At 53.9% G+C, this 25874-nt stretch overlaps 3 protein-coding genes across 7 annotated transcripts; 2 read left to right on the top strand and 1 right to left on the bottom strand.

The window, feature by feature from the left end:
* Positions 1-32: 32 nt before the first annotated feature.
* Positions 33-8333, top strand: ELMO3 (engulfment and cell motility 3). Of its 4 annotated transcripts, XM_058846387.1 has the most exons (20): positions 33-167; positions 239-279; positions 408-480; positions 554-604; positions 1079-1248; positions 2061-2160; positions 2265-2416; positions 2498-2576; positions 2942-2992; positions 3344-3466; positions 3620-3751; positions 4019-4123; positions 4632-4740; positions 4954-5090; positions 5182-5345; positions 5475-5587; positions 5840-5944; positions 6281-6357; positions 6566-6646; positions 6810-8333. In XM_058846387.1, exons 1-20 carry the CDS (start codon positions 90-92, stop codon positions 7020-7022), a joined length of 2154 nt encoding a protein of 717 aa, XP_058702370.1. In that variant the 5' UTR covers positions 33-89; the 3' UTR covers positions 7023-8333. The 4 variants fall into 4 exon arrangements, with proteins under 4 accessions (XP_058702370.1, XP_058702371.1, XP_058702372.1 ...); XM_058846388.1 differs by lacking the exon at positions 6281-6357 and having other exon boundaries at positions 6810-6949; XM_058846389.1 differs by lacking the exons at positions 33-167; positions 239-279; positions 408-480; ... (3 more) ...; positions 2265-2416; positions 2498-2576 and adding an exon at positions 2595-2799.
* Positions 8334-8400: 67 nt separating this feature from the next.
* TMEM208 (transmembrane protein 208) lies at positions 8401-13560 on the top strand. Its single transcript, XM_058846397.1, has 6 exons — positions 8401-8488; positions 8559-8654; positions 8746-8805; positions 8922-9058; positions 12007-12091; positions 13116-13560. Exons 1-6 carry the CDS (start codon positions 8483-8485, stop codon positions 13251-13253), a joined length of 522 nt encoding a protein of 173 aa, XP_058702380.1. The 5' UTR covers positions 8401-8482; the 3' UTR covers positions 13254-13560.
* A 615-nt stretch (positions 13561-14175) lies between these two features.
* Positions 14176-25231, bottom strand: MATCAP1 (microtubule associated tyrosine carboxypeptidase 1). Of its 2 annotated transcripts, none has more exons than XM_058846392.1 (6): positions 24797-25231; positions 20716-20859; positions 16726-16858; positions 16346-16651; positions 15481-15578; positions 14176-14975 (listed from the first exon to the last, which is right to left on the bottom strand). In XM_058846392.1, exons 1-6 carry the CDS (start codon positions 25190-25192, stop codon positions 14811-14813), a joined length of 1242 nt encoding a protein of 413 aa, XP_058702375.1. In that variant the 5' UTR covers positions 25193-25231; the 3' UTR covers positions 14176-14810. The 2 variants fall into 2 exon arrangements, with proteins under 2 accessions (XP_058702375.1, XP_058702374.1); XM_058846391.1 differs by lacking the exons at positions 20716-20859; positions 24797-25231 and adding exons at positions 18611-18692; positions 18793-20660.
* Positions 25232-25874: the final 643 nt, after the last annotated feature.

Raw genomic sequence — 25874 nt, 5'->3', positions numbered from 1 at the left:
AGGCCTCGGTGCGGCGGCCGGGCCCTTCGTGAGGGGAGGCGGCGGCAACAACCCGGAACTGCCGGCGGTGCGGAGCCGCCGCGGGAGCCATGCCGCCGCCCAAGGACGTGGTGAAGATCGCCATCCAGATGGTGGGAGCCATCCCGCAGCTCATCGAGCTCCAGCAGGTACTGCCCGGCACTCCCGCACCCCTCCCCGGGCCCCCCACCCCTGCTCACGGCCGGCCTCCCTCTCGCAGACCAAGCCGCTCGCCTCAGTGCTCAAGGACGTCTGTGATGCGTGAGTACCGCGCTCGCTGCCTGCCACCGCGCCGTGACAGGTCGTGACAGCCCATGAGCGGGCTGCGGTGACCCGCTGGCTGCCGGCACCAGCCCAACGGGGCTGTGACCGGCCGCCCGTGGCCGCAGGTGGAGCCTGCCCAACGCCGAGCGCTACGCCCTGCAGTACGCGGACGGGCGGCAGACCTACATCACCGAGTCGGTGAGACACCCCTCAGCCCCCGGCCCCGCCGCTGCGGCGCCCACCGGCTCACTGGCTCCTTTTCTCCTTACAGAACCGCAGGGACATTAAGAACGGGAGCATTTTACGGCTGACCACCTCCCCGGTACATCCCTCTGCCTCCCTGTCTCCTCCTCCGCTGCGTGCTCTGGTGCTCCGTGCCCCTGCAGTGGGGTGCTCCGAGCACTCTGCCTCTGATTGCCTCCATGACTTGAGCTCATGACGGCTCTTCTCTGTGCCTCAGACCCAGCAGAAATAACACAGGCAGGAGACATGTCTCAGCTTTCATTTTCCCTCAGCAGAGCTTGGGGGAGTTTGAAGAGAAACTAAATCATCTTGAAATGCTTTGGACGCGGGGGCCAACTCATCAAGTGTTCTTGGTGTCATGCCAGTTTGACCTCCATCCTCAGCTCCACCTGGTCTCTGCTCTGGTGGCTCTGTTTATTGGTCCAGCTCCTTACTGGGGCTGCTCTAGCTTGAGACTCCTTCCAAAACTTGCACTTCAGCTCTTACAGCCACCTTCAAGTTTTTTGCTGTCTTTTGATGAGTCCCTTTGGCTTGATTCTTTCCTTCCTGGTAGGACCAAGAAGCAGAGCAGTTGTATATCGGGATCCAGAGCAAGAATGTGGATGTGAAGACTGACTCACTAAAAAAGCTTGCAAGCCTCTCCCAGGATGTTACCTTTGCTCAAGAGTTCATCAGCAGGAATGGCTTGAAGCAAATCTACTCTATTGTGGAGGAAGGGAATGAGTGAGTATCAGGACAGGACTTTCCTTGCAGTCCTTGACTTTTCTTCTTCCTTGTTAATGCTGAATGAGCTCCAAGCTGGGTGTTGGAGTGGACTCTTTTATTCCCTGACTTGTTGATGCCTGTACTCTGGCTGTGTCCCTGCATGCTGGCAGCCAGGGGAAGGTCCCCACAGATATGCAGTCCTGACTGCTTGTGAATGTGCCCAGACTTGAACCTTCCATCCCTTCTCTGGCTGGGTTATCTGTGGCCTCATGGGGTTTGCTACCAGGAAATCTCCTGTGATCATCTTGGCCTCCAGTGCTGCTCCTCATTCCTGCCACCCTGAATGATCCCTCTGCCCTGAGGTTTTAGCTGCAAGAGATCTGCAGGTAGCTTGAGAAAACCCTGGTCGCCAAATACCCCTGCCTGCTTGACTCTTTGAGGATCTGATGGTGCAGTTCCTCTGAGCTCCTGTCACACAGAGAATGTGAAACCAAGCAATGCAACACATTTTCTTGGAAGTAGAGGGAGGGATGTGGGGTGGATCAACTTTCCTGAGAGCTTCTCTTCAATGGTCTTTGTAGCATGGTGATGGAGCTTTCCAACTACTGAACTTCTCCTGCCTTGACTTCCTGGGGAAGTCAAGTTCCTGGGATGACTAAGTGAGAGTCTGTTTTCTTACCCAACAGTCTCTTTCCTTTCTCCTGCTCACTGCTCTCTTCTCTAGCTGTTTCTAACATGCCCACCAATGTTCAACTGCAGAGACACCACTGTAGGATGGGAGTGGGGTGTCTGGAGCCATCCTCACTGTGTTTGTTCATCTGTCCTTCCAGTGCAGGGGAGATGCTGGCTCACACCCTCAAAGCCTTCACAGAGCTGATGGAGCATGATTTTGTTTCCTGGGAAAATCTTAGTACAGTCTTCATCAAGAAGGTAAGAGTTTTCTACAATGTCCACAGTTCATGCCTGTGGGATTCTTTGTTATCCCTGTGCTTCAGGCTCAGCCTGCCGTTGACAGATGGTTTTGTGTCTCATAGATAGTGAGTTATGTCAACATGAATGCAGTGGATGCATCTATCCAGCAGCTCTCCTTGTCTATCTTGGAGAATATGGTGCCTACCAGTCGCCTCCTCTTTGAGGTGGTCAAAAAAGAAGTGACGTTGGACCGTCTTCTCACCCACCTGCAGGCGTAAGTGGAGAACCCAGAGCACCATTTTCCCCCATCCTCAGAGCTGGTGACTCTCACATCCTCCTGCTCTTTCTCCCACAGGACAAATGCCCAGCTGCAGCTGAAGGCGATGGCTCTGCTCATTGCGCTGCTGCTGAGCGCGACTGACGCCGAGCGGCGGGTGAGGGGCACCATGGCAGGGTGGTGGCATTGCAGAGTCAGGCACCACAGTGCCTCTGACACCAGGGTGCTCTGCTGAGAGCCCTCAGCTGTCAGGACTTCTTGTCTCAAATGACAGAAGAATCACAGTTGGTGGTGGCACAGTGATTGTGATGACCCAGCCCCTGGCACATCTGAGCCCTCAGGGTGGGCCCTCCTTGGGCAGCTGGGTCCTCTGCTGTGGGGTTTGTACTCTTTGGGATGGCAGGGCTGAAAGAAGTGCCCAGAGATGTTTAAAGTCTGTCCTAACTCTGCCTCCTCCTTTTTGGGGGAGGAAATGGTAGTGTGCTGAGCTGGGGAATATCTCACAGCCTTTTTTTTCCCTAGGACATGATGGAGTACCTGAGGGAGAAGAACATCAGACAGTTTATCCACAAGGTGAGGAGCTGGGGTTGTGCAAGGATCTGCTCTGTGTTTCATTCTCTGTCCTTTCTCCCCAGACTCTGTCCCCTGAGCCCCAGCCTTTGGTGATGGTGCTTGGCTGGGTTGCCTGTGTGCCCCATACCCATCCTTGGGAATGCCTATGGGTGCTGCTCTGCTGGCACCCACGTGCCCAGGGTTGCACCCCCATCTGCCTGAAGTTCAGTGCACACAGATCTTGCCCAACCCCAAGGGGAGTTTCCCACTTCCCAACACCCCTTTGAGCAGCAGGACCTGCTGAGATTTGGCTGTTGGGTCCTGTGCTTGGACTGGAAGCAGCAGCATGGGGGAACCTTCTGTCTCCTGTAGAACATTATCCACAGCTCCGAGCCACTGGGGGATGAGATGGCCCATTATCTTTACGTGCTGCAGTCTGTCAGCCTCAACCTGTGCGAGCATCGCATGAAAATGTCCATGGATCCCTACTCACAGGTCTGGGAGTACTCTCCTTGCAAGTCTGGACCTGGTCTCTTCCACCTGTGGAAGTAGTTCACATTTGGGTGAACCCAACACATTTGGGTTTGCCTGGGAGAACCTGCTTCTATGGGGCTCACTGGCATCCCCTCCTCTCCACTTCCACTCCAGGAACAGCGGGATCTCCTCCACTCCTTGCGCCAAACTGCTTTTGAGTCGGAGAGCGAGGTGCCCGCTGGCACCTTCAGCACCGAACGCCGGCGATCCCTGTGTGCCAAGGAATTCCGCAAGCTGGGCTTCGTGGTGCGTTCCCCCTGCAACCCCCAAGCCCCCAGCTGGCTTCACTACATGGCCTTGGTGGCACCTCCTGATGGCTCCCCTAAGCCTGGTGTCCCTGTTGATGCTGATGGACCATGCAGTACCTCCCTTCTGCTCCCTCAGCACTCCTGAACAGTGAGTGCTGTGGAGCTGCTGGGACTCAAAGGCACACCCCATGGATGTGTTGGGAAGACACTGCTGCTTGAAGAACAAAGCAACAGCTGCTAAGTTGCATTCTTTGTGTCCTCCTAGAATAACAGCAACCCAGCAGAGGATCTCCACCGTGCCCCACCAGGACTCCTTGCCCTGGACAACATGGTGTATTTCTCCAGGAACACCCCTAATGCCTACAGCAGGGTAAGTGCTGTGCTGTCCCAGGGAACTCCCTGGTGGAGAAGTGCTGGTGGATCTCTACCTTCTTTACCTTTCCTTGTGATCCTGGGTCCTTGGCCACACCCAGGCAAGTGTCCTATTGTTGCTCTGTTTCAGATGGAGACGAGTCCTTCATGTGGGTAGGAGAAGCCATTTGAGGCCAGTGCCTCTGAAGGGTCCCCATAATTTTTAGGGGTTTGCTTACAGCTTGGTTTCTAAGCCTTGAGCAAACTGGGGCAGTTTGGGCAAAACCAGCAGGGCATGAGCCGTGCTCCAACCTGCAGTGCCTGTGACCAGCTCCCACACTGCCACAAGGGAAGGAGGAGGCTGGGGCTGGATTTTGGGAAGAGTGGGTCACTTGTGTTAGCAATGGCTTCACCCTTTGGCAGGACAGCTTGACTAGGAATGCAGGATGAGTGTGGCATGTGTGACACCCACTGTTGGGGCAGCCTTCCAAGTCCATGTAACATGAGGTTATGGCCCTCTTCTACAGTTTGTCCTTGAGAACAGCAGCCGGGAAGACAAACACGAATGTCCCTTTGCTCGAAGCAGCATCCAGCTCACTCTGATCCTCTGCGAGATCCTGCACATTGGAGAGCCATGTACGTGTGCCCAAGCTTGTCCTCCTCCCTGCCCTGCTGCTTGGGGGACAAGCTCCCAGGATGGGGGACTGCATCCGTGTGGCCACCAGGCTCTAGCATGGCTGACAGCATGGGAAGGGGATGTAGGGCTGGGAAATACCTAGGTTTCCCTTGGACACTGAAATCCCTTGGAAAAACTTGGGAGTCTGGCTTCATCTGTCCTTCTCACCACAGGCTCGGAGACGGCTCAGGCCTTTTACCCTATGTTCTTCGGGCAGGATCATTTCTTTGAAGAGCTATTCTGCATCTGCATCCAATTGGTGAACAAGACCTGGAAGGAGATGAGAGCAACCCAGGAGGACTTTGACAAGGTGAGGGGATGACAAGGTCCCTGGATGGGAGTACAGATTCAGGGACTTGGGGAGTGTCACCAAACTAGAGTTGATGTGCTGGGCCTGGCAGGTGATGCAGGTGGTGCGGGAGCAGATCACCAGGATCCTGTCCCTCAAGCCCACATCCCTGGAGCTATTCAAGACCAGAGTGAATGCACTGAACTACAGCGAGATCTTGAAGCTGCGGCAGACGGAGCGGCTGCACCAGGAGGAGACACTGGCTGTGCCTGTGCTGTGAGTGGGCTGTGGGCAGGGAGTGGGGCCGTGATGGGGGCCTGAGGCAGGGACAATGCTATCGGGCTGGGAGGTCAGCGAGTGCCTCTTGAAATGGCTGTGCTCCTCTTCTGCTGGCTTTCACCCCAGGGAACTGCGGGAGAAGCTGAAGCCGGAGCTTCTGGAGCTGATCCGACAGCAGCGCCTGCTGCACCTCTGCGAGGGAACCCTCTTCCGCAAGATCAGCAGCCGCCGCAGGCAGGGTGGGTGCCACAACCCTGCTCCAGGGTGGGGGGCCTGGCAGGGGGACAGAGCCTTATTCCCATGTCTGCTGCCACCGGGGAGGTCCCAGTTAATCTGTGGGAATAGAATGCCAGCTCCTAGACAGCTGATATGGGCTAAACCCATGGGCTGGGAGGAATGGGGAGTGCTGATAAGGAGGCAACTCCATCCCCCTTGGGAAGGGCATCTCTGCAAGGGGAGGCTGAGAATTTCTCATGGCTCTTCTGCTGCAGACAAGCTGTGGTTCTGCCGCCTGTCCCCTAACCACAAAGTGCTGCACTATGGGGACGTGGAGGAGGGGGTGCAGTCTCCCCCCATCGAGAGCCTGCCAGAGAAAAGTAGGTGATGGAGGGGAAGAGAGGGTGGGAAGGAGGGAGGGGAGCCCTCTGATAACCTCCAGGTTAGGACTGCCTTAATGTGGGAGTTGCCCCTCTGCTTGGCTGCTGCATGGCTGTCCCAGTGTCTGCTGGTATGGTGGGACTGGGAGCTGTGGGAGTTCAGGCTGGGGCAGACTGGCTTCCCAAAGGGTGCTGAGTGGCTTGAGCCCCCCACCCCAAGCTGTGGATGGCTGTGAGTCCCCACATTTGGGTTGTACTGGGTTCTGCGCACGGGGGATCTGGAGGAGGGGGAGGAGAATGGGAAGAGGGAGCTTATAGCTCCTCCACTTGCCCCAGTTCCTGTGGCGGACATGAAGATGCTGCTGGTGGGGAAGGAGTGTCCACACACAAAGAGCTCTGGGAAGCAGAACAAGGTTAGCACCTCACACCCTATCCTGGCCAGCTGGGGATGGGGTTTGGGAGTGGGTGGATGGTGGCAGGTTGCATGGTTTCATGAACAGAGATCTCTTGGGTCTCCTGGAGTGCAGAGGAGGAGGCTGGGTGCAGTTCCTCCTCTGAACCCTACCAGGGCTGGGAGGAGTCCAGCTGAGAAGCCAGCTACCCCCTATGCTGTCCCTGCAGGATGTCCTGGAGCTGGCCTTCTCCATTGTGCATGATGTGGAGGAATGCTGCCTCAACTTCATTGCCCCCACCCGGTACGAGGTGAGCTCCAGGGGCCTGCTGGGGTGGCACACAGCGCCCAAGACGTCTCTGCCAGGGGACAGCAGTCAGGGGAGTGAGCTCTGTGTGTCCCTGGGCAGTGGAAGCCACAGCAGCCTGGCTGCCCAGGGCTGGTGCCAGAGATGCCCATACTCTGTTTCCCCAGTTCTGCCTCTGGACGGATGGGCTGAATGTGCTGCTGGGCAAGGAGATGACAAGTGAGCGAACACAAACAGACCTCGATGTTCTGCTGTCTATGGAGCTCAAGCTGCGGCTCCTGGACCTGGAGAACATCAGCATTCCCGACGACCCCCCTCCCATCCCAAAGCCCCCAAGCAACTTAAACTTCTGCTATGACTTTAGCCATGCAGAGCAGTGAGTTCCTCCCTGTGCCCTACCCCACCCTCTGTACCCCTCAAAATCAAGCCCCTCCCTCCAGGCTCTGTCCCTCATCTCTGGCCCAAAGGGACAGGCCAGGTGCTGGCTGGGGGCTTGGGTGTCCCACCCTTCCCTGTCTGTGTCCTGCTCTCCTGCAAGAGCATGGGAATGAGCCACCAAGCACTAGCCGCCTGTTCAAGGGGGTGACCTGGCTGCTCTGCCCCCCTGCCATTGGGAGGTGACATGACATATAGACAGTCAAACCCCTGTGTGGTGGCACTAATTCCCCCACACTGCAGCCAGGCTTTGGGCAGAGAGGGCAAGGATGTGGACTGGAATAAAGACACAGGTAGCCCTGGGATAGCTGGAGGGGGAGTAACACTACAAAGGTACGAATCTGCACTGCCTCACTTTTGCCATCAGTGTAGGGGATCCTTTCTGGACAACAAAGTGGTTAGAAAAAGGATGGAACACACCTTTCCATTAAGTTTGTCAAGCAGATGGCATCTGCAGGGCACTATGTACCTGCCCTGCCAGGCCCCTCCTGCACTGAAGGATGTTTTTGCCAAGCCCTCTGCACTGTCCTGGAATGGGGGTGTTTAGGGTACAAGCCATCTTTTCCCAGCACCATTCAGCACCATCGTGCCAATTGCGGTGCCTTCCCCACCTGGGACGGATACTTGCACACTTCAGCCATGCTGCTGCACTACTGCACCACGACAACCTACCTCCTCCCCAGCCCCACAGCCCCCACCCCAGTGCCCTGCACCTTCTCGTGCCTGCAGCTTCTCCCAAGCGCGTTGTGCTAACAGCCACAGGTCTGCAGGGATCCACCGTGCCTCTGTCTCCTGTGTATTGGGACAATAAATACTTGTGGAGAACTCGGAGCCGTCTCCTTTCCAAAGGTTTGGGGAAGGGCTCAGACAGACTGAGGGTCAAAAGGGGCCAGAGTGGGTAAGGCTGGGATGGCAGCACTGTGGGAGTTGTGCATGAAGATGCTGGAGGATGGCTGGCAAGATCTTGTTCCTGGTGTTGAGGTGCAGGCTTAGAGTCAAGCTCCCTATAGCTAAGACTACAGCAAAGGCCATTTCCAGCCTAGGAAGGCTGGGAACCCTGTGACTGGTCCCAGTTACATGCTGGGCAACCTTTCTGTTCCTTTGCGTTCTTACTCGCACAGTGAAGAAGTTCTTCCCAGTTCGCTCGCCCAGAAAGGGTGTGGAGTCTCCCTCACTGGAGATACTCAAAAACCGCTTCTGGGAGGACTCTGCTTGGGCAGGGAGCTGGGACCAAGTGACCCTTTCTAACCTCACTATTCTACGATTCTGTGGGAGGATCCCAGGGTAGGGCCGACCCCTCCCGGGCTCTGTCCCGCCCCGGTTCTGTCCCGCCCGCCCCGGGCTCTGTCCCTCCGCTTCCGTCGCGTCACGTCCGCGGGAAGCGGAGCGCGGAGCTGGCGCGGCCATGGCGGTGAGTGCGGGGCCGGGGTTGCGGGGCCCGGGAGTCCGGGGAGAGGCTGACCGCTCTCTTGGCTCCGCAGCCCAAGGGGAAGGCGGGCACCAAGGGCAAGAAGCAGATCTTCGAGGAGAACCGGGAGACGCTGCGCTTCTACCTCCGCATCATCCTGGGAGCCTCCGTGAGTGCGGCCGGGAGGGCCCGGCGGGGCGCGGGCCGGGCCGGGGCGGGAGCGGGCAGACGAGGAAAGCCGTGCCGTGCTCTCTCCGCAGGCCATATACGCCGTAGTGAACCTGGTCATCTTCTACTCCGCCGCCTCCGCCTGGACGTGGGTGAGCGCCGGGCACCGTGCTTTGCCCCGGCGGGGGCACCTGGGCTGGGGCTCGTTCACGGCCCCGGGGCCCCGGGGTCGTGGCCAAAGCAGCTGACAGCGGCTTCCCTGTTGCAGGTCGTGTTCTTCTTCAGCTTGGTGGTCTACGGCACCAGCTACCGGTCCATGAACTCCATGGCAAAGCCGTCTTTCACAGACGATGGCAGCCTTGCCGACGGGGGAATTGACCTGAATATGGAGCAGGGGATGGCAGAGTGAGTGTCCACACCCGCACGAGTCCAGGTGAGCAGGACCTGCTGCCTGAGCGTGCACGCAGAGCCAGGACAGTCTCCTGAGGAGAAGGCTGCACCTCAGCTACTTCCTCAGCTTGCCCACTGTTATGGGCATGAGGGGAGCTGGAAGTTTGTAGCTATTTTTTCCTCAGAGTGTACCTTAACTGTCCTTATTACCTGAACACTTGGCTTGGTGTGCCCCAGTCAGGAGCCACCATGTGGGTGTGTCAGCCTGGCACGGTCACTGTCCATAGGCCTGAGCTGTAGAGGTAAGAGATCACGAGTTCAGCAGGAGTAGTTTACAATCATCTTTCAGTTAACAAACACTACTGCAGCACACAGTGGTAGGTATTTTCTTTTTAAACCAGCACAGCAGGTAATGTGTGCCAGAGCAGAAGGGCACATGCTGTCTGTTAGGCCATCCTGGTTGCAAACTGCCCATGTCTTGAAATGCTCTACACACTAAAAAATCTTGCCTCTCTTTCAGCCAGTTCCTGTCACCTCCTCAGCCATTTCTGTCCCCCATGCTTGTGCATTCATGTCCCTCTGCAGACAGCTCTGAGTCTCTGCATGTTCTTGGCACCACTGTAACTGTCTTTTCCTTGGTGAAGGAATGCCACAGTATTGCAGGAAACACAGCAGTAATTCCTGCAAAGCTCTTCTAAATAAAATAAAGAGACAGCAGTGCTGGTGCAGCAGAAATACCTTCTAGATTTACATGTTTTCCAACAGTGAGCCTCCAACTAGTTACAGGAAACTGCCAGGTAGTTGTGAACACATCAAGCTTTGCTCTTTGTCTTCCCTGCATTCAGCCTCTGCCTGTTGGTCCAGCTTCTGCTGGGGATCTTCAGCATGTGCTCAGTGAGGTGCTGGGGTCCTTGGCTCCTTTCTCACGTGTTTTTGGCCATGTTTACCTCTGTCTTTCCCTTGCTGCCAGGCTTTTGAAGAAACACATTGGGGCCTTGTTTCCAGCTGAGCCCTCTGTTGCATCAGAGGTTCTCAGGCTGTCAGAGTCATATATTGATATATATAGTTTTATTAATGTAAGTTTGGATTTTTGCCTGGTGATGTTAACAGCAGGCAGAGGGGAACCTGCTGTCTCAGCATAGGATGAGGTCTCATCTTGTGCTTGGGTTGGTGGAGTGGTACCTTTTCTGCCTGCAGCAGGAGTGACTCAGATGTCTGGTATAAGAGACTCTGATGAGGGACAAGGTGGCCAGGAGGAGATGGGGTGTGACCTATGAGCTGGGTGCTTTTACCCCCTCTTCATCCTACAGTGACTTAATTTCCCTGCTGGTCAGCCAAGTGTTTTGCTCACATTTTACACTGGTTTGGCTCTCTAGAATGGAATTGAAAAATATTTTTGAATACCTTTTTAGTGAAACAATGTGGGACAGTCAAAGAGGGAAAATACAGAACTTTGATGTTTGGGGTGTGCTCCTGATTGTGGGAGATGCCTCTTGGAGTTGTGCAAGGCACTGAGACAGAGTGCCTGATAAGTGCCCTCTGTGTGTGTGATGGTGCTGCCAGGGGAAATGACTGACAGGAGGTAGCACAGGGATCCCATCACCTGCTGTGAAAATGTGACAGGCACAGCCACAGCACTGCTGCAGTCCTGGGTGCAGATGTTCTTCTCTTGCTACTGAGGCACAGAGGTTTTTCTGTCTGAGCAATTGGGGTGGGGTTTATGACACATTAAATTGAATTAATGCTTATCTGAGTTATGGGCTGTGCAAAACACAGAGGAGGTAGGGCTCTAAAAAAAAAACCTTCAGAGATGAAGTTCCCATCCTTACCCTGTACCTCTGAATTACCTCTCTGGGGATCAGGGAACCACCCTAGGCTAGCAGGTACTTCAGAAAGCAGTGGATGTTTCCATCCTCTTAGCTGAGCAAGCTGCAGCTGTTTAATGCTGCTCCTTTGGAGCTGCTTCTGGAACACTGTGGATTTCATGACATTTTTCTCATGCTGTCTGTCACTGAAATGGATGCTTTGTGTTGCTCTGGGGCTGAGGAAGGCTCATCTTCATGGTCTCTGGGAGAGTTGGGTTTGGTAGGAGCTCTGCCTTCACCCCTCTGTGGCCTCTGCTAATGCCAGAGGTCACTGAACCCTCAGTGTCTTGTGCTAGAGCTGCTGATGGTGGATTCTGCATCTTGAGTCAATGTTGTTTATGCCATAGTCTTTGTTTTCTTGTCTCTGTTCTTGGATGTGACTCAAGGGTTTTTTACTCCAGCAGATGATGATTTAACCAGAGTGAGAGTTAGCCTTTTTCTAATCCTTCACGGCACTCCCTGAGGCTTGTGTTGAAAAATTAGTACCTGTTTACCTCTCCTGGGTGTCAGATCCCCCGAGGGCGGTGGTTGAGGCGTGGGCAGCTTATTCCTCTCTGTAGCTGCTCTCAGCTCTGCCTGAGGCTGGCATGGAAGAGCTGGAGTCAGATAAGCAAGAGGGGAGGAGGAGCCCTGTGTTGCTGTAGCTCAGCTTGTCCTTCAGTGACCCCAAGTGTGTCTGTCAGCCTGTGAAATGGCATGGGGAGGATTCATAACTCCCTTCAGCACAGCCAGTCGTGAGGAGTTACACTTTATGTCATTATAGGTGTCAAATCAGTGGGTGCTGATTTGCTGATCTGTTTCAGCTATGGGGGTGGGGGGTGGTACTGTTGCTGATTTCCAAGCCCCTGCAATTCCTCAGCTTTCTCCGTGTTTTTTCTGAGGGAGATCATCTCCTTAATTCATCAGAGTATTTTGATGTTGTTGTTTGTTTACTGCTTTGATTCTTCTAGATAACTGTGGCAAAGCAGGGCTGCAGGGACAGTCCCTGGGTTGGGCAGGGTCGCTCCCCTGAGGCAGTGCAGACTTTGCTGGCAGAGGAGCTGCTGTATTTGGCAGGGGTTGGAATGAAAGCTTCATGCTTTGCTTTTCTTCCCTCAGGCACCTCAAGGATGTGATCCTGCTGACAGCTATAGTCCAAGTGCTGAGCTGCTTCTCGCTCTACGTCTGGTACTTCTGGCTCTTGGTAAGCCCCAGCCCCTGCTGTTTTCCATCTTGCTCTGCATTATTGCTGTCTTTCCCTGCCTTCAGGATGGAGGACATTATTTATCCATTTCGTTTCAGTGTCCTGTTTCAGGCTCGAACTATTTTCTGATATGTTTTTTAATCTCCATGTTTAAAAATGAGGCTGCACAAGGCAAGGAAATCCTGATCCCTCTGGGTCAACCATGCAAAAACTAGGCTGGCCTTTGTCTTTCCCTCTGGTCCCATGAAAGGGCAACAAGCAACATGAGGTAGATCAAAGCTGTCTTGGTGCACAGAGTCTTTCTCTGTCTGTATCAAAGTGTTTCTTCTGCTTTGGCTTTTGCAACCATTCAGCATGGACCAAGGCTGGGATCTGCTGGACACTGTGCCTCTGGGTAGATAGAATACTACAGGCTTTCATTCCCCTTAACACACCAAACTGTTTCTGCTCCTGAAACGTTTGTCATGTGTCTTCAGCTAAAACTGCTTGTGAGGAAGGAGAAAAAAAATCTCCATTTAGCTTAAAAATCCCACATTTGCTTTGAGGATATCCCACAAAGGTACTGAAGGCAAATGTGAAAGCATGGAAGGTTTTCCCAGTTCAGTCCTTGATCTCATGTCAGTCCTCACCCACAAATTCCTCTCTAGCTGGTCTGGCAGAGGGCAGTCTATACTTGGCTGTCCCCTGGAGACCATCTGGATCGCTTTTTCCATAAATTCAAAGAAACGTGGGTGTGTTTTCCAAAGGAAGGAGAGGCAGAATGTCTGGACATTTGGATCCCTCTGGGTAATTCAGACCTGATGCTGGGATTTCTGTGTATCAAGTCTGAGCACTGTATACGTTCCTCAACCATGAAATGGAACCAGGCCGTTTATTTTGGACGCCCGCCACTGCCTTTGATTTCTGTGCGCCCTGAGATGCCTCTGATTCAGCTGCTTTGTCTCCCTCAGCCCAAATGCCCCTAGCACCCCCCTGCCAGTGCTGTCCCCAGCGTGACTGAGTTTGTGCCATGTGTGTCTTGCAGGCTCCGGGGCGTGCTCTCTACCTGCTGTGGGTGAACATCCTGGGGCCCTGGTTTACAGCCGAGTCCGCGCCCGCTGCTCAGGAGCCGAACGAGAAGAAGCAGCGCCGACAGGAACGCCGACAGATGAAGCGCTTCTAGCCCTGGCTGGGGATAGATCAACACCCTCTCCCATCTCCATGCTGTTATTTCATCAGGGATGCGACCAAAACCAATCCAAAACCACCGCAGTAGCTCTGTTGCCCTCTGTCACTGCTGCCAGAAAGGCTGCAAGAGACTTCCTCTGGTTGGGTCTTAGCACGGGCTGAGGCCTTGCTCCTTGGGCTGACAAGGGGGTGATGCTGGGATGTGTGTAAATATCTTTTTAAAGCAGCTCTGTATCACATTCAGCGTTGGGGAGTGCAATGTTGGAGGAAATAGTACATTAAAGAGCAGAGTCTTAATTGACCGTGGGTTTGTGCAGGGGAGCTGTGAAAAGTGAAAATGGTCTTGGAGAGCTGGACCAGAGGGGAGCAGAATCATCAGAGATAAGTGCTCTCCTCCTTTCCCAAGCTTGGTTTGTGCTGCCCTGCCTGCTACAGCCTCTGCACCCTGTGGAGAAACTGCAGCTGCCCAGCAGGATCAGGAGTGAGGGGCAGCTGGGGATGCTGCGAACAGGGCTTGCAGCCAAATGTGGAGCTTTTGGGATTGAGCCTAAGCTCTCTGGAGCCACAGACTGGCCTGTGCTACCTTTGGAGGAGCTCAGTGGGATGTTAAGACAAGAAGCTGTGAGGTTTGTTTGGTTTGGGGATTTTTTGTTTTGATTTTTCTTGAGAGGGTACTCCCAGGGGTGCCATGACTCCTCCAGAGCTCATGTGTTAAGAAAGCAAGAACCGCTCAGGGCAGTTTTTACTTTTGCCTGCTTTGATTTACTGATGTCCATGTCCAGTATCTTTGTCACAGTCCATGACCCCTTCCAGCTCAGACTGTGCAGCTTTGCCTGTGCCAGCAAGAGGCACAGTGGGTGTTCACAGTGGTGCCAGCCTGTTTTTTGATGCTGTCCACAACCTTTTACCCACACGTCTTTTCCATTACATCACCTTTATTACACGCTTTTTCCTAACATCAAGCCCAATCCCCAGCCTGAGTCCTCAAAGCCAGGCAGGGTGGCTGTAGTTGGGGTGCAGAGCTGGGCAGAGATTGGTAATGGGGGATTAAAGTCCTTCCTGCTGCTGGTGGGGGACATGAGGGGAGGGGTAGGGAGTGGAAAAGGCATCCATGGGGCAATCTGTGGGTATACTCCAGCCCTTATTCCCTGCCAGGCACAGCCCAGAGCACCCAGCCCTGTCTGCTGGCCTCAAGTAAGTGCTCCCACAGTGCTGGGAGCACTCCTGGTACCCTACAGAAATCCCCCCATTGCAACTCCCCCAGCACAGCCTTCTGCACTCAGGGACCAGCACATCGCCCCAACTCTGCCCTCGCTCCCCCTGAACCCTCTGGCTCCCCAAAGCCACGTGGAGTGGCACAGCCATCCCCAAAATACACAGGGACGATGCAGGGGACACATCAACACAACCACACGGGCCCTTGGCCGCGCTACCCTACACAGCAGTACATGCACAGCGCCCGCCTCGGGCTCTGCCCTCTGCTCCAGCCCCAATGAATACCCAATAAACAGCACCAGTTACACCCTTGGGGTGCTGGTTCAGGGGGTGCCCCTCAGTCGGGCAGCAGTTGCTCCAGCTCCTCCTCGTTCAGGCCATTGGTGGTGACAATGTGATCCAGCTGCTTCATGTACCGCTCCAGATCCTGCATGAAATGGGGAATGCGGGCCTTCTCCAGGACCCCAAACTTCTTCAGCCGATTCACATCTTCATAGGAGACCTGGCAGAAAGCATGGAGATGAGGTCAGTCCTCTCCATCCCAAAGCCTGGCAGGTGCCATGGGGGGCATCTGGTCCCCTTGCAGCTCCCCTGGGTCAGTCAAAACACCCCTGCTGCTTGTGGGGAGGCAGTAGGAGAGCTGCTGGGGGTGTGGGATTTGCAAGCATTTGTGGGTTTGGTAAATTTCGGTCACTGCAAGGACAGGTGACAGCAGGACTGCTGTGGCCAAGGGCCAGAAAGGCTTAACCTGCTGGGTTAAGCCTCTTCCAGAAGGTCTCCCACAGAGGATTATGGATTGCCCTGTCCTTGCTTGCCTCCTAGCCAGCACAGCCTCTCCCTGGCACACAGAGACGAGTAAGCACAGGGAAAGACAAAGAGCTGAAGGGCTGCCAGATAAGGGCTGGTTTTTGGGAAGCCAGGAGATTGAGGGAGCCCATGTGAGCTTTGGGATGGGATGAGATTGTGGGATCAGCCACCCCCTGCCCCACCCTCACCCTGGCTATTACCTTTCCAAGTGCAGCCAGCAGTGGGAAGTCGATGGTCTGCCGATGGCGCAGGATGCGGAGAATCCCATCCAGGTACACCTGGTCCTTACTGAAACAGCCTGGAACAGCAGAAAAGGGCTGGGAGAGGGCTCCCACCACCCTACTCTTGCCTGAATGTTTGCTGACCACAATAACCAGAATGAGGGCACTGCCCATGAGTGTGCCAAGGCTCAGGACAGCTGGGTCCCAAGGGATCAGCACTCGGGAGACAGCTGGGTGCAGCGAGAGCCACAAACCCCACTGGGATACTTTCACACTTCTTCCCAAGTAATTTTTTAAAGGGTAAATCACTGCAGGCATCCAAATGTACCCACAGTAATGCTCATTTTTCCTCTCCTTTGCCTGCTGCTTCCCCAAGAGCTTGTGCAAGCCATTCCCATGGGACAGGGAAAGTGGTGCTGGGAATGGGGAGGGATGCAGGGACTGGGCGCTGTGGCTGTGTTGGGAGGAAAGGGTTAAAAGCAAAACACTGATCTAGAGGATTGTAAATTGCTCAAGTGACCTTGCACCTGGGTGTAACTCCTGATAAGCTTGTGAACAGCAGGCTGGTGACCCTCTGATTTTGTGTTCCTCTGCTCAGTTGTTGGATGTTGCTCTGGGGATCCCCCAGTTAGCGAGGTAATGCAAATAAATTTACTTTTTGTGTTCTAGCCATGAGTCTGTGCCTGTTCCGGCTGCCTATGCCAACTCATACTCTACAGGACTGGTGATGCTCAACCTACACAGCAGCAGAACATACCACACTCTGTATATATATATTTATATATATATAAAATAAGTAAATAGAATTCTTCCCAGAGCTCAATTCACACCCCCCAAGTGGTACCTGGCTGTGAGGTGTCCGTCTGGCCCCTCTTTGCCCGCACACAGTACTCCCACCGGACACTGGCATCCTGCACATACTGCTCCAGGTCCTGGAAGAGGGCAGAGAAGGAGAGGCGGCTGGCCCGCTCGATGGTGTAGTAGAGCAGGGCTGCCCGCCACAGGAAGGGCTGCTTGCGGAACAGGACGCTGTGCAGGCTGGCCAAGCCTTCCTCCGTGGGGTTGGCGGGCTTCAGGCTGTACTGCTTGCGGCCCTCGGAGCTGTGCCAGGGCTGGCGGGTGTTGTTGACCCCCCGGATGTAGTGGGTGCCTGGGGAGAGGGGACAGGAGTGAATGCTCACAGCACCCCCAGCTCTGCCCCCACCCACAGCCACCCCAGCTGACCTATCTCGTGGCGCAGCATCCCCTCCAGCCAGTGCTGCCGGGCTCCGGCCAGGTTGATGGCCAGCGTGGGCCGGCTGTCCTCCACCATCATCACTGCTTGGGACAGCAGGTCATCGGTGAGCTGCACCACCACCTGCAGAAGAAGGAGGAGGCAATGGCCATGAGCGGGGTCTTGGCTTTCAGCAGAGGGTGAGATGGTGGCAGATGGTCAGAAAAACCCAGAGATGCCACGGATGGCACCGTTTGGCACTGCTGCACCCTCACGGGGTTGTGCTGCAGCTCCCCAAAGGAAATACAGACAGCAAGAGCCACTGGGGGTGGGGGGGATAATGAGAGGAGAGAGATGATCTCATGCAGGGATGAAGTAGCTCCTTTAATCTCTTTACAGCCAACAAAGCGGAGCAGGCACTGTGGGGGGAGCAGGCAGCTTCTGGGCAGCCTCCTCCAGCACCCATCTGGCTCCAGCATCACCCCCCCATCTTATTCCCATGGGCTCCCCACACTTGTGTGGCCACACAGGATGGACATCCTCTGGAGACCTGCCTGGTCCCCCTTCTGCATCCCCACTGGCAATGGGATGGGGCAGTAACTGTGGCCATCAAAACAACCCCACTCTGAACACCCAACAGCACCAGCTTTGTAATGGCTCTGTACCCCCAAGAAACATCTCCTGAGGGATCCAAGGCTCTGGCTCCATTTTCATGGACTCCTCCACGGATTCTCCCATTTGAGGCTTCAAGACATGAGCAGTGAGGATGGCTCCATGCCAGTCCACCCTCACAGGAGGAACCATGTGTGCTGGCCACAGTTCAAAGCAGGGATGGGCATTGCCTTTGTAGGACTATTCAGTATCTTTATACAGAAAAAACTGCTATTTTGAGAAACCTGGTGCTGGAGCCAAGAGAGCTGCTAACCAGAAGTTAACGTGCCAGCCAGCAGCACTTTCTGACCACCTGACTTCAGATCTGCAGCATCACCAGAGAAGGATGGTCCCTGGGAGCTCTTGCATCAAGAGGCAGTGGCAAACCTCAAGATAGCAATCAAAATCCCATATATACCTACTGACTCTATAAACCATCTGTTATTTAATAACTGACACTTTTCAGGATGAAAACACGTGCCTGTGTTACTACATGACAATTCTTCTCTTATTAAAAAAAAAGAGGAGACTGAATTGGTTTGCTTTAAGTCAGATTTATTTTTCTTTATTATGAAAGCCAAAAGTGCAGCCTAACAGAGTCCACTGCTGGGCAAACAAACAACATAAAATACTTACAGTGCAACTGCTTACCTGGGTTAAAATATACCAGTGTGAAAAGGAATCCCTCCAACACTGAGACTTGTCAGTTCACCTCTGACTCCTCATGCAGAACCAGCCATCCAGGAGCAATGGAAAGGGACTCTGGGCAGTGCCAGAGACCACAGCTTCTTACGCTGCCCACTGCAGCCCTTCTCCTGCTACAAAAACCCATCCAGCTGAGCAGCACCACTTGCCTTGTTTTGGGACTCTCCAGCTTTGCAGACACAACCAGGGCTGCAACTCCAGACAAAGAGCAGCAGCACCAGCTCTCCAGGTCTGTGAGCTCTTTCATCCTGAGCAGCATCCCCAGTGCATCCTTGTGGTCCATGGTTTTGTTAAGCTTTTGTGAATGCACTGATGGAGAAAGAGCTCATCCCAAGGAACCATGGGAAGGCATCTGGTGGTCCCCATGGCACCGGTGTATGGGTTCCTGTCTCTCCCCTGTAACCTGCTCAGGGACCTCCAACACTGAGCAAGCAGCCCAGAGGTAGAGGGATGTCACTGGTGGGGTCCCAAGAGACACCAGCTAGCACTGTTTAGGCTGGTAACACTCCACAACCCCAAGGATTGCCATGCAGCACTTACCAGTGGGGCCAGGTGTTTCTCTGCTGCAAGCTGTGAGCCCACTGAAATCCATATGGAAACCTCTGGCAGCATCATGTCTGTCCTAAATCAGAAGAAAAGCAGAAGAGCTTCAGGATCTGCAGCTTGGACCCCAACAAAGCAGCTTTTGAGGGCACAAATTTAATTACAGCACGAACACTTACCCGGGAGCGCGCTGCCTGTGGTGCTGGAAAGCAGGATCCTGCCTTTGCCGAGTGGTGCTGGGGACAAAGGGCAGCTGCAGAGGCTGCCACCAGCCTGGCCACGCTGCCTGCCAGGACTGCCCACGGGCAGGGACGCACCAGCCGCTCCTGCTCTGGGCTAATGCTACCCCCACACGAGTTTCTTCTCTTTCAAGCAAGCCATGGCGATTAGTATGTATCAGGGAAGCAAAGGGCACAGCAGAACAGACAGGGCACAGGTGGTGAAAGTCAGGAATCAGAGATACAGGTGCAGGGAGGGAGATACACACATGAAACTGCCCAGTTCCCCGATAGGGTGAGATTATCAGTGATGCAGAAGTTTCAACAAGTTTTGGTCTTGTACAGGGGGCAAGCTCTGCCAATATCTCTGTATTGAGAGCAGGTGAAACCTTTCTCTCTTCCCCACGCCAGACACATCCAGCAAAATTTCCATTGGATAGAAAGGAACAAACCAATGCTTTCATTGTTTTGAAAGCACTTATCAAAAGTCCCAGATAAAACAGGCACACCAATGTGCAAACAGTGACTGAACCCTGCATTGCCCTGAATCACAGAATGTCCTGAGCTGGAAGGGACCCACAAGGTCCAACACGTCACAGCTCTGAGCACAGGGACAATTACACAGGGTTGGAAGGAAGGCAGTTGTACACCAACATGTAAGAAAATCAATGACTTTCTGCCCAGCCAGGGCTCAATTAATGGAGAAGAGAGTAGAGATAGAGCTCAACTGGCAAGTTGTAAGTGCAGGTCTGTAAGATCAGTAGCTGCTTGGCTGGGTATTGGGACTGGTTCTGGACACTCAAAGGCAGACAAATTATAGGGAAACATCTGAAGAAATCTGTTCTGTCCCAAGCAAAGGCTTAGGAGGACCAAGGTGCTGAATCCACATCCCAGGAACACCCTCAGGAGGCATCAGGCCAAACCAAAGGTGTTTCAGGAGGAAAGGAATATCATTGGGCAGGAGGGACCTCAGGGGACCACTCATTCCTGCTTTTGCCTGCATGGAGTGCACTGGGTACCACTGGGCGAGGTGATGCTTTGGAGAAATGCTCATCCATAACCCTCTTTGGAGACAGAGGAAAAAAATCAAAGGTAGGAAATAAGAGTCTGGCCAAGAAGCAGTGGTGAGGAAGCCCCCACACCAACCAGCACTACACAGTCCCTGCCCTGCAGCCAACAGCCCCAGGGAGGCCTGCAAGCCAACCCATGCAAAGCCAAGTCCAGAAATCCTTCTCAGACCTTGAACCCAGGATAACGGAAGTGTCTTGCTCACACCTTGCTGGCAGAAGGGGGAGAAAAGCTCTCTAATGGCAGCTGTGGGATGTCCCATGCTGGATGCTGCAGGGGGTGCAGAGAAACCAGGTTAGGAGATGTTGAACTACCCTGGCTCCATCCCACGTGGCTACTGTTGTATCTTAACCACATATTTCCCAGCCTTAAAACCCAAGCCTGGGGTTTCAAAGCACCATAACCTGCATGTCCTGCAGGATGGCAGGAAGTCTTCCCCCTGCTTTGCTTTTAGTTAAGGCAGCTGCTGGAGAAGCCTGCCCTCCCACTGCCAACAGCAAGGATGACTTCCCAACAGAAACTGATGCCTTGTGCACACAGCAAAAGGCTCCTGGTATGGCCATGCAGACAAGCAGCAGCTGCTCCCTCTCTCTCAAGCACAGAAGGGAGATGCACATGGAAAACATCACAGGAAGTTTGTGGGGAACTCATGTCCTAAAGGTGGTGTATGGTGAAGCTGGAGGTGAAAGGACACCACTGCTCAGAGCAGAAAAGTTTCCTCTTTATAACCAAAACATTTCTTAATCTGAGTCCTTTTAATCAGGAAATAAACATTTTGCTGTGTTTTACAAGCTGTAAAGCAGGGACACAGATTACCTCTCCCACACAGCCTTCCTTCTGCATGTACTTTCGGATCACAGACCAGATTTGGCACTTGCTCAGCAGCTTCCCGCCCGTGGCAACCTCGAAGCTCTCGTAGGTCCCGTACTTCTCCAGGACGGTACGAATGATCCTGATGGCCTGTGGCACACAGAGAGTACAAATGTAAGCACAAACACCTCCCTGCTTACAAAGACAGCCTAAAATCCCACATGCAACAAACCCAGTGAAGGTAACCCCCATGAATGCCTCTAAAATGTGATTTTGCATGATCTAAAAAACCAAGGAGACTGAGCCGGCTGGAGGCGGCCACCAGGACAGACGGACACTTGACACAATCAGCATGGCCCACGGCATATTCCTTCTGCTTTCTGTCACCCTTGCAGGCATCTCTTGCAGAAATGGGGCAAAGCAGAAGTGAACCTGCATTGTCGCAGTGTGGTTAAATCCATGATTATTTTCAATCTTTTCTGCTTTCAGTTCTCCTGGCAAACTCCGGTGCTTGCACAAAGATCTCCAGCTTCTGAGCTTGCTTTTTACTCCCTGAGTTTCTTACTCCAGGGCTGAATTCCAAGCTCAGCAGTGAGGTTGTGCATCATCCTCTGCTTCAAACAGGGTCTCAGCACCACCAGCCTACTGTACACCCAGCAGCCTTCTAATAAAAGCATCACGTGCTCCATTATTCACATTAACATTTATGGGCCATCTATAAAATATGAACATTTATTAGCACATTTCCTCCCCAGAAAGTGTGCTTCCATTGCAGACATTTTCAAGCAATTACTTTCTCCAGTTGCTGGAACATATATTAATATTATATATTAGATTAATACTATATTAGTACATATTCCAAAACAGATGACTTTCAACCAGTTCTGGAGCTTTTCCAGCAGTTTTATTGCATCTGCAAACCTGGCTGGGCTGCTGCCAAGCTTCCCAGCCCAGGACTAATTGCTGCCCCTCCCTAGTCCCTAAGGTTACCCAGGATCAGGAGATGGGTGCTCTCCACCAGTGAGCGGTGCTCAAATCATCCCACACCTCATAAGAAAAGAGGAAATGGTTCAAGTTGCGCCAGGGGAGGTTTAAGTCGGATATTAGAAAAAATTTCTCCATGGGAAGGGTTGTCAAGCATTGAAACAGGCTGCCCAGGGCAGTGGTGGAGTCACCATCCCTGGAGGTATTTAAAAGACGTAGATGTGGCACTTGGGAATGTGGTTTAGTGGTGGGATTGGCAGTGCTTAAGTAACAGCTGGACTTGATCTTAAGGGTTTTATCTCACCTAAACAATTTTATGATCCTAGGAAGGGCCTCAGGTCTGCATGTGGTGAGCAACCTCCTCTGTCCCGGCAGAAAGTCCTGATTTTCCCTCCCTGGGCAGTTTTCACAGCTGGTTTTTATTCTCAAGTCACTTCCTGTGTCTTTCCAGGAGAAGCTGTGCACAGTTTTTCAGCTGTCAGTTTTGTTTTCTGGAGAGTTGGGGTGGGGGTTTTTGTGGTTATTTTGCTTTGTTTGCTGAACAATCAGGCTCATTTTTACAGCACTGCAAGGTACCTTCAGCTGAGCACAGCAAAAAAAGGACCTTTCGTCCTCCCACCTCTGCTCAGCCACTTGCTCTCTCTCCTCCCAGGGGACCCAAATCACTGAGCCAAGAGAAACCCAGCACAGCTGGTGCCCAGGAGTAAAACAACCAGACAGCTCCTCCTGGACCTTCAGAGCACATCCTGGTGAACAAAATTCCTGAGATTCCAAGTTTAATGTTCTGAGCATCCCCAGATCATGCACACACCATATGCAGTGGGAAAACAAATCCTCCAGCTCTGTGCTGGTGCCACTCAAATTCACGTGGAAAACCAGGGAGGTGATCTCCAGGGTGATGAGCCTCCACAGGGCTGGAAGAATCCTCCTGGCTTATTTAAGTTTTCTATTAAGAAAATAAAGTAACACCCCAAGCATGTGTAGAGCAGCTGGAAGCAGGGAGCTGGTGTTGGTTTGTCTGCACATGTCCAAGGATGCTGACTTTGCAAAGTGTCTTATTTATTTAATCTCCATGATTAATGAAGGTCTTTGAAAATAAAAGCAGTTTATTAAGAGTTAGCTGCCAACAAAAAATGCTTCCCAAAATAAAAGAGACTGGAAGGAGGTTACTGCAGGGTAAGAGCAGAGGAACAGTGCCATGAATGCTGTCCCATTGGAGCGTCACCGGAAAACCTGGAGAAACACTGGCAGAAACACTCAAGACTTAATATCTCTTGCAAAAGCTTCCAGGATCCACAGTGGTTACAAACCTGAATTCCATTAATTCAAAGCATTGCCCAGAGAACAATAATCCCAATTATTCATCTTTTACTCTGCTGCAAGCCAACTGCACCAAAGGAAAAAGCACAGGGTGAAAGAGCTCTGAGCAACTCATTTTACTGCACGACTCAGGGAATAAAATACAGGAGGCAAATGCCAAAAGCTGGCGAGGTCTTTGCAGGCGTCAGAGTGTCTCCCCTGCAAGAGCCTCGCTGGCACCAGTTTAACTGGGGCAGAGGTACGGCACACACTGGGAATGACAAACTGCTCAGAAAACTGTTTACAGAAAGGGCCTGAATCATCTGGATAATAATCCAGGCAGAGACACAGGCAGTGATGCGGGAATAAGTAAACATTCAGAAAACAATAAATAAATCAGTGAAGAAATTGTTATTTGAACAAGTAACTCCTGACTGAGAGGTACAAAGAAACACCTCTGGTGTGCCAGAATCTGGATTTGGGATAAGAGGGGGTTTTAATCTGCTCACTTGTTTGCATGGCAGAAAGGATGCTCTTCCTAGAGGCAGGATGCTCACTCCCAGGTGCAAACTGTTTTTGGGACATGGCCAGGCTCCCAGCTCCAAGCACAGGATGAAGGGACAGAGCAGCTCTACTCCTGCATCCACAAAAGACTTGTTTGTGGGCAGAGCACCCTGACAGCACACTCCTGCTTCTCTTCTCCTGTTGAATCACCAGGAGCTTTTTTCACTCAGTGCCATCCCCATGGCAGAGAGCAACTCAGAAATGTTTCAGTAGTGTATAGGCTATGGAAAGAGTTAAGCAAAATAATACAGACTCCCTAAGTGGAGTCTACACCAATTAATATCATTACCGACCATGTTTGCTGATGCCTTAAGGATGCTGTCACAGTGGACAGCCTTCAGGCCTTCCAGAAAACAAGCCAGCCTTAACCACCAGGTAATTCAGGCCAAGGACCACTTCCCATGCTGTCACCCATGTGCTCCAGCTCCTTTGCTGTTATTTCTACAGCAACAAGTGCAAAACCATACCAGCGAGGTGTCCTTGATGGAGCACAGCTCCCAGCATAAGCAGGAGCCAGTTTGATGATACAAACACAGACTGGTTTGGGTGTAAAGGGACATTTAAGATCATTTACTTCAAATCCTTCTCCATGGGCTGGGACACCTTCCACTAGACCAGGCTGCTCAAAGCCCCATCCAACCTGGCATCACCCAGCATCAGCATGACCCAGGTCACCATGGAGCATGTACCATTCCTGCAGGCAGGTGAGGTTACTAAAACCTGAGGTTTAACAAATCGCCAGGTGAGTGTAGTGAAGGATACAAAAGGTGTTAAGGGGAGAGGGATCAGGCAGCAGCTGGGAAGGAAAGAAGGCAAGGTTTCACACGGACAAGGGGGAATGGTGTTGACTGAGGGTGGTTTTAAGCTGGACATTTGGAATAAATTCTTCCCCGTGAAGGTGAAGAGGCCCTAGCATCGGCTGCCCAGAGAAGCTATGGCTGCCATATCCCTGGAAATGTTCAAGGCCAGGTTGGATGGGATTTGGAGCAACCCATCTAGCGGAAGATGTCACTGTCCACGGCAGGGTGTGTGGGGTAATCAGACGGTCTTTAAAATCTCTTCTAACCCAAACCATTCCAGAATTCTATGACCATGGGCCATCTCCTGGCCAGCCCCACCACGGAGCAGTCCCACCAGGATACAATCCCACACCCTCTTCGCACCAGCCCACGGGCGAGCCGGGGTCCCTCCTTTCTCCTCCTCCTCGCAGGCCGAGCACCCCTCCCCGGCCCCGCCTCACCTGAGCCACGAAGCGGTCGGAGGCGGCCCCGTACTTGTCCAGGACGGCGGCGGGCACCGGCTCCGCGTACTCGAACTGCGGGTCGTAGGCGAAGCTGGCGCGGAAGAACCGCTCCCGCTCGGCCTCCACGTTCCGCGGCCGCAGCGCCACGAGCAGGCAGGGGCTGCGCCGCCCGCCGCCCTCCTCCCCGCGGCCCCGCGCGATGTGCGGCAGCGAGGCGGCGGCCCGCAGCCCCCCGCGCCCCGCCGCGCCCTCGCTCCGCCGCGTCCCGGCCCCGGTTTCGGAGAGGCGGCGGGTTCCCCGCGGGCAGCGCGGAGCGGGGGGCGGCGGCGGGGACGGGCAGGGGCAGAGCGGGGCTGCGCCGTGGCCCGGCCCGCCGGCCGCCCCCGAGCCCATGGCCCCCGAGCCCGCGGCCTCCAGCGCGGCGGCACCGGGGCTGCGCCGGCTCCGCGCCCCGCCCCGCCCCGCCCCGAGCACGCGCCGCCGCCCGCCAATCGGCGCCGCGCCCGCCGCGCCGCAGCCAATGGGAGAGGAGCGCTGCGGAGAGCCCCGCCCCGCCCCGCCCCGCCCCGCCCCGCGGCGGCTGAGCCGGGCACGGCCCCGAGCGCTGCGCTCCGCAACGCGGGGACCGGGGGGGCACGGCAGCTCCAACAGCCCCGGCAACAGCAACAGCCCCGGCAACAGCCCCAGAAATAGCCCCGGCGGTATCGCCAGGCCCCGAGGCGCAGCCGGTCCCGGTTGTACAGCTTGTCCCGGCTGCATTGCTGCCTCGGTTGCATGGCGAACCCCAGCCGTGTCACCACATTTGTATTGCCACTCCTGGCTGCATCACCAATCGCAAGCTGCATCACCACTCTGTTTGCATCTCCAGCCTTGGCTGCATCGCTATCCCCCAGTTGCATCACCAGTCCCAGCTGCATTTCCAAGGCCAGTTATATTTCCATCCCAGCTGCTCTGCCAGCACCAGTTGCATCATGCTTCAGTAGTACCACCAACCCTGGTTATGTCACCAACCCCAACCACATTGTCACCCACATCATGTTGCCAGTCCTGGTCGCATCACTAACCCCAGCTGCAT

Source organism: Poecile atricapillus, chromosome 10 (genome assembly GCF_030490865.1).
Source record: "Poecile atricapillus isolate bPoeAtr1 chromosome 10, bPoeAtr1.hap1, whole genome shotgun sequence".
Taxonomy (NCBI): domain Eukaryota; kingdom Metazoa; phylum Chordata; class Aves; order Passeriformes; family Paridae; genus Poecile; species Poecile atricapillus.
The sequence above is the reverse complement of the archived record's forward strand: the minus strand, read 5'-3'. Positions and strand labels throughout refer to the sequence as shown.

What these genes read in the sequence shown, in the direction of transcription:
- MATCAP1 (XM_058846391.1), bottom strand. Translation starts at nt 19,370, where the DNA reads ATGCAGGGTTCAGTCACTGTTTGCACATTGGTGTGCCTGTTTTATCTG. An exon ending in AGAAACACCTGGCCCCACTG is followed by an intron (nt 16,859 to 18,610) that starts GTAAGTGCTGCA and finishes CTTCTTCTGCAG; the next exon opens with GTGGTGGTGCAGCTCACCGA. An exon ending in GACGGACACCTCACAGCCAG is followed by an intron (nt 15,579 to 16,345) that starts GTACCACTTGGG and finishes CTGCTGTTCCAG; the next exon opens with GCTGTTTCAGTAAGGACCAG.
- ELMO3 (XM_058846387.1), top strand. Translation starts at nt 90, where the DNA reads ATGCCGCCGCCCAAGGACGTGGTGAAGATCGCCATCCAGATGGTGGGA. An exon ending in TCAGACAGTTTATCCACAAG is followed by an intron (nt 2,993 to 3,343) that starts GTGAGGAGCTGG and finishes TGTCTCCTGTAG; the next exon opens with AACATTATCCACAGCTCCGA. An exon ending in CCATGGATCCCTACTCACAG is followed by an intron (nt 3,467 to 3,619) that starts GTCTGGGAGTAC and finishes CTTCCACTCCAG; the next exon opens with GAACAGCGGGATCTCCTCCA.
- TMEM208 (XM_058846397.1), top strand. An exon ending in GCATCATCCTGGGAGCCTCC is followed by an intron (nt 8,655 to 8,745) that starts GTGAGTGCGGCC and finishes CTCTCTCCGCAG; the next exon opens with GCCATATACGCCGTAGTGAA. An exon ending in CCGCCTCCGCCTGGACGTGG is followed by an intron (nt 8,806 to 8,921) that starts GTGAGCGCCGGG and finishes TCCCTGTTGCAG; the next exon opens with GTCGTGTTCTTCTTCAGCTT.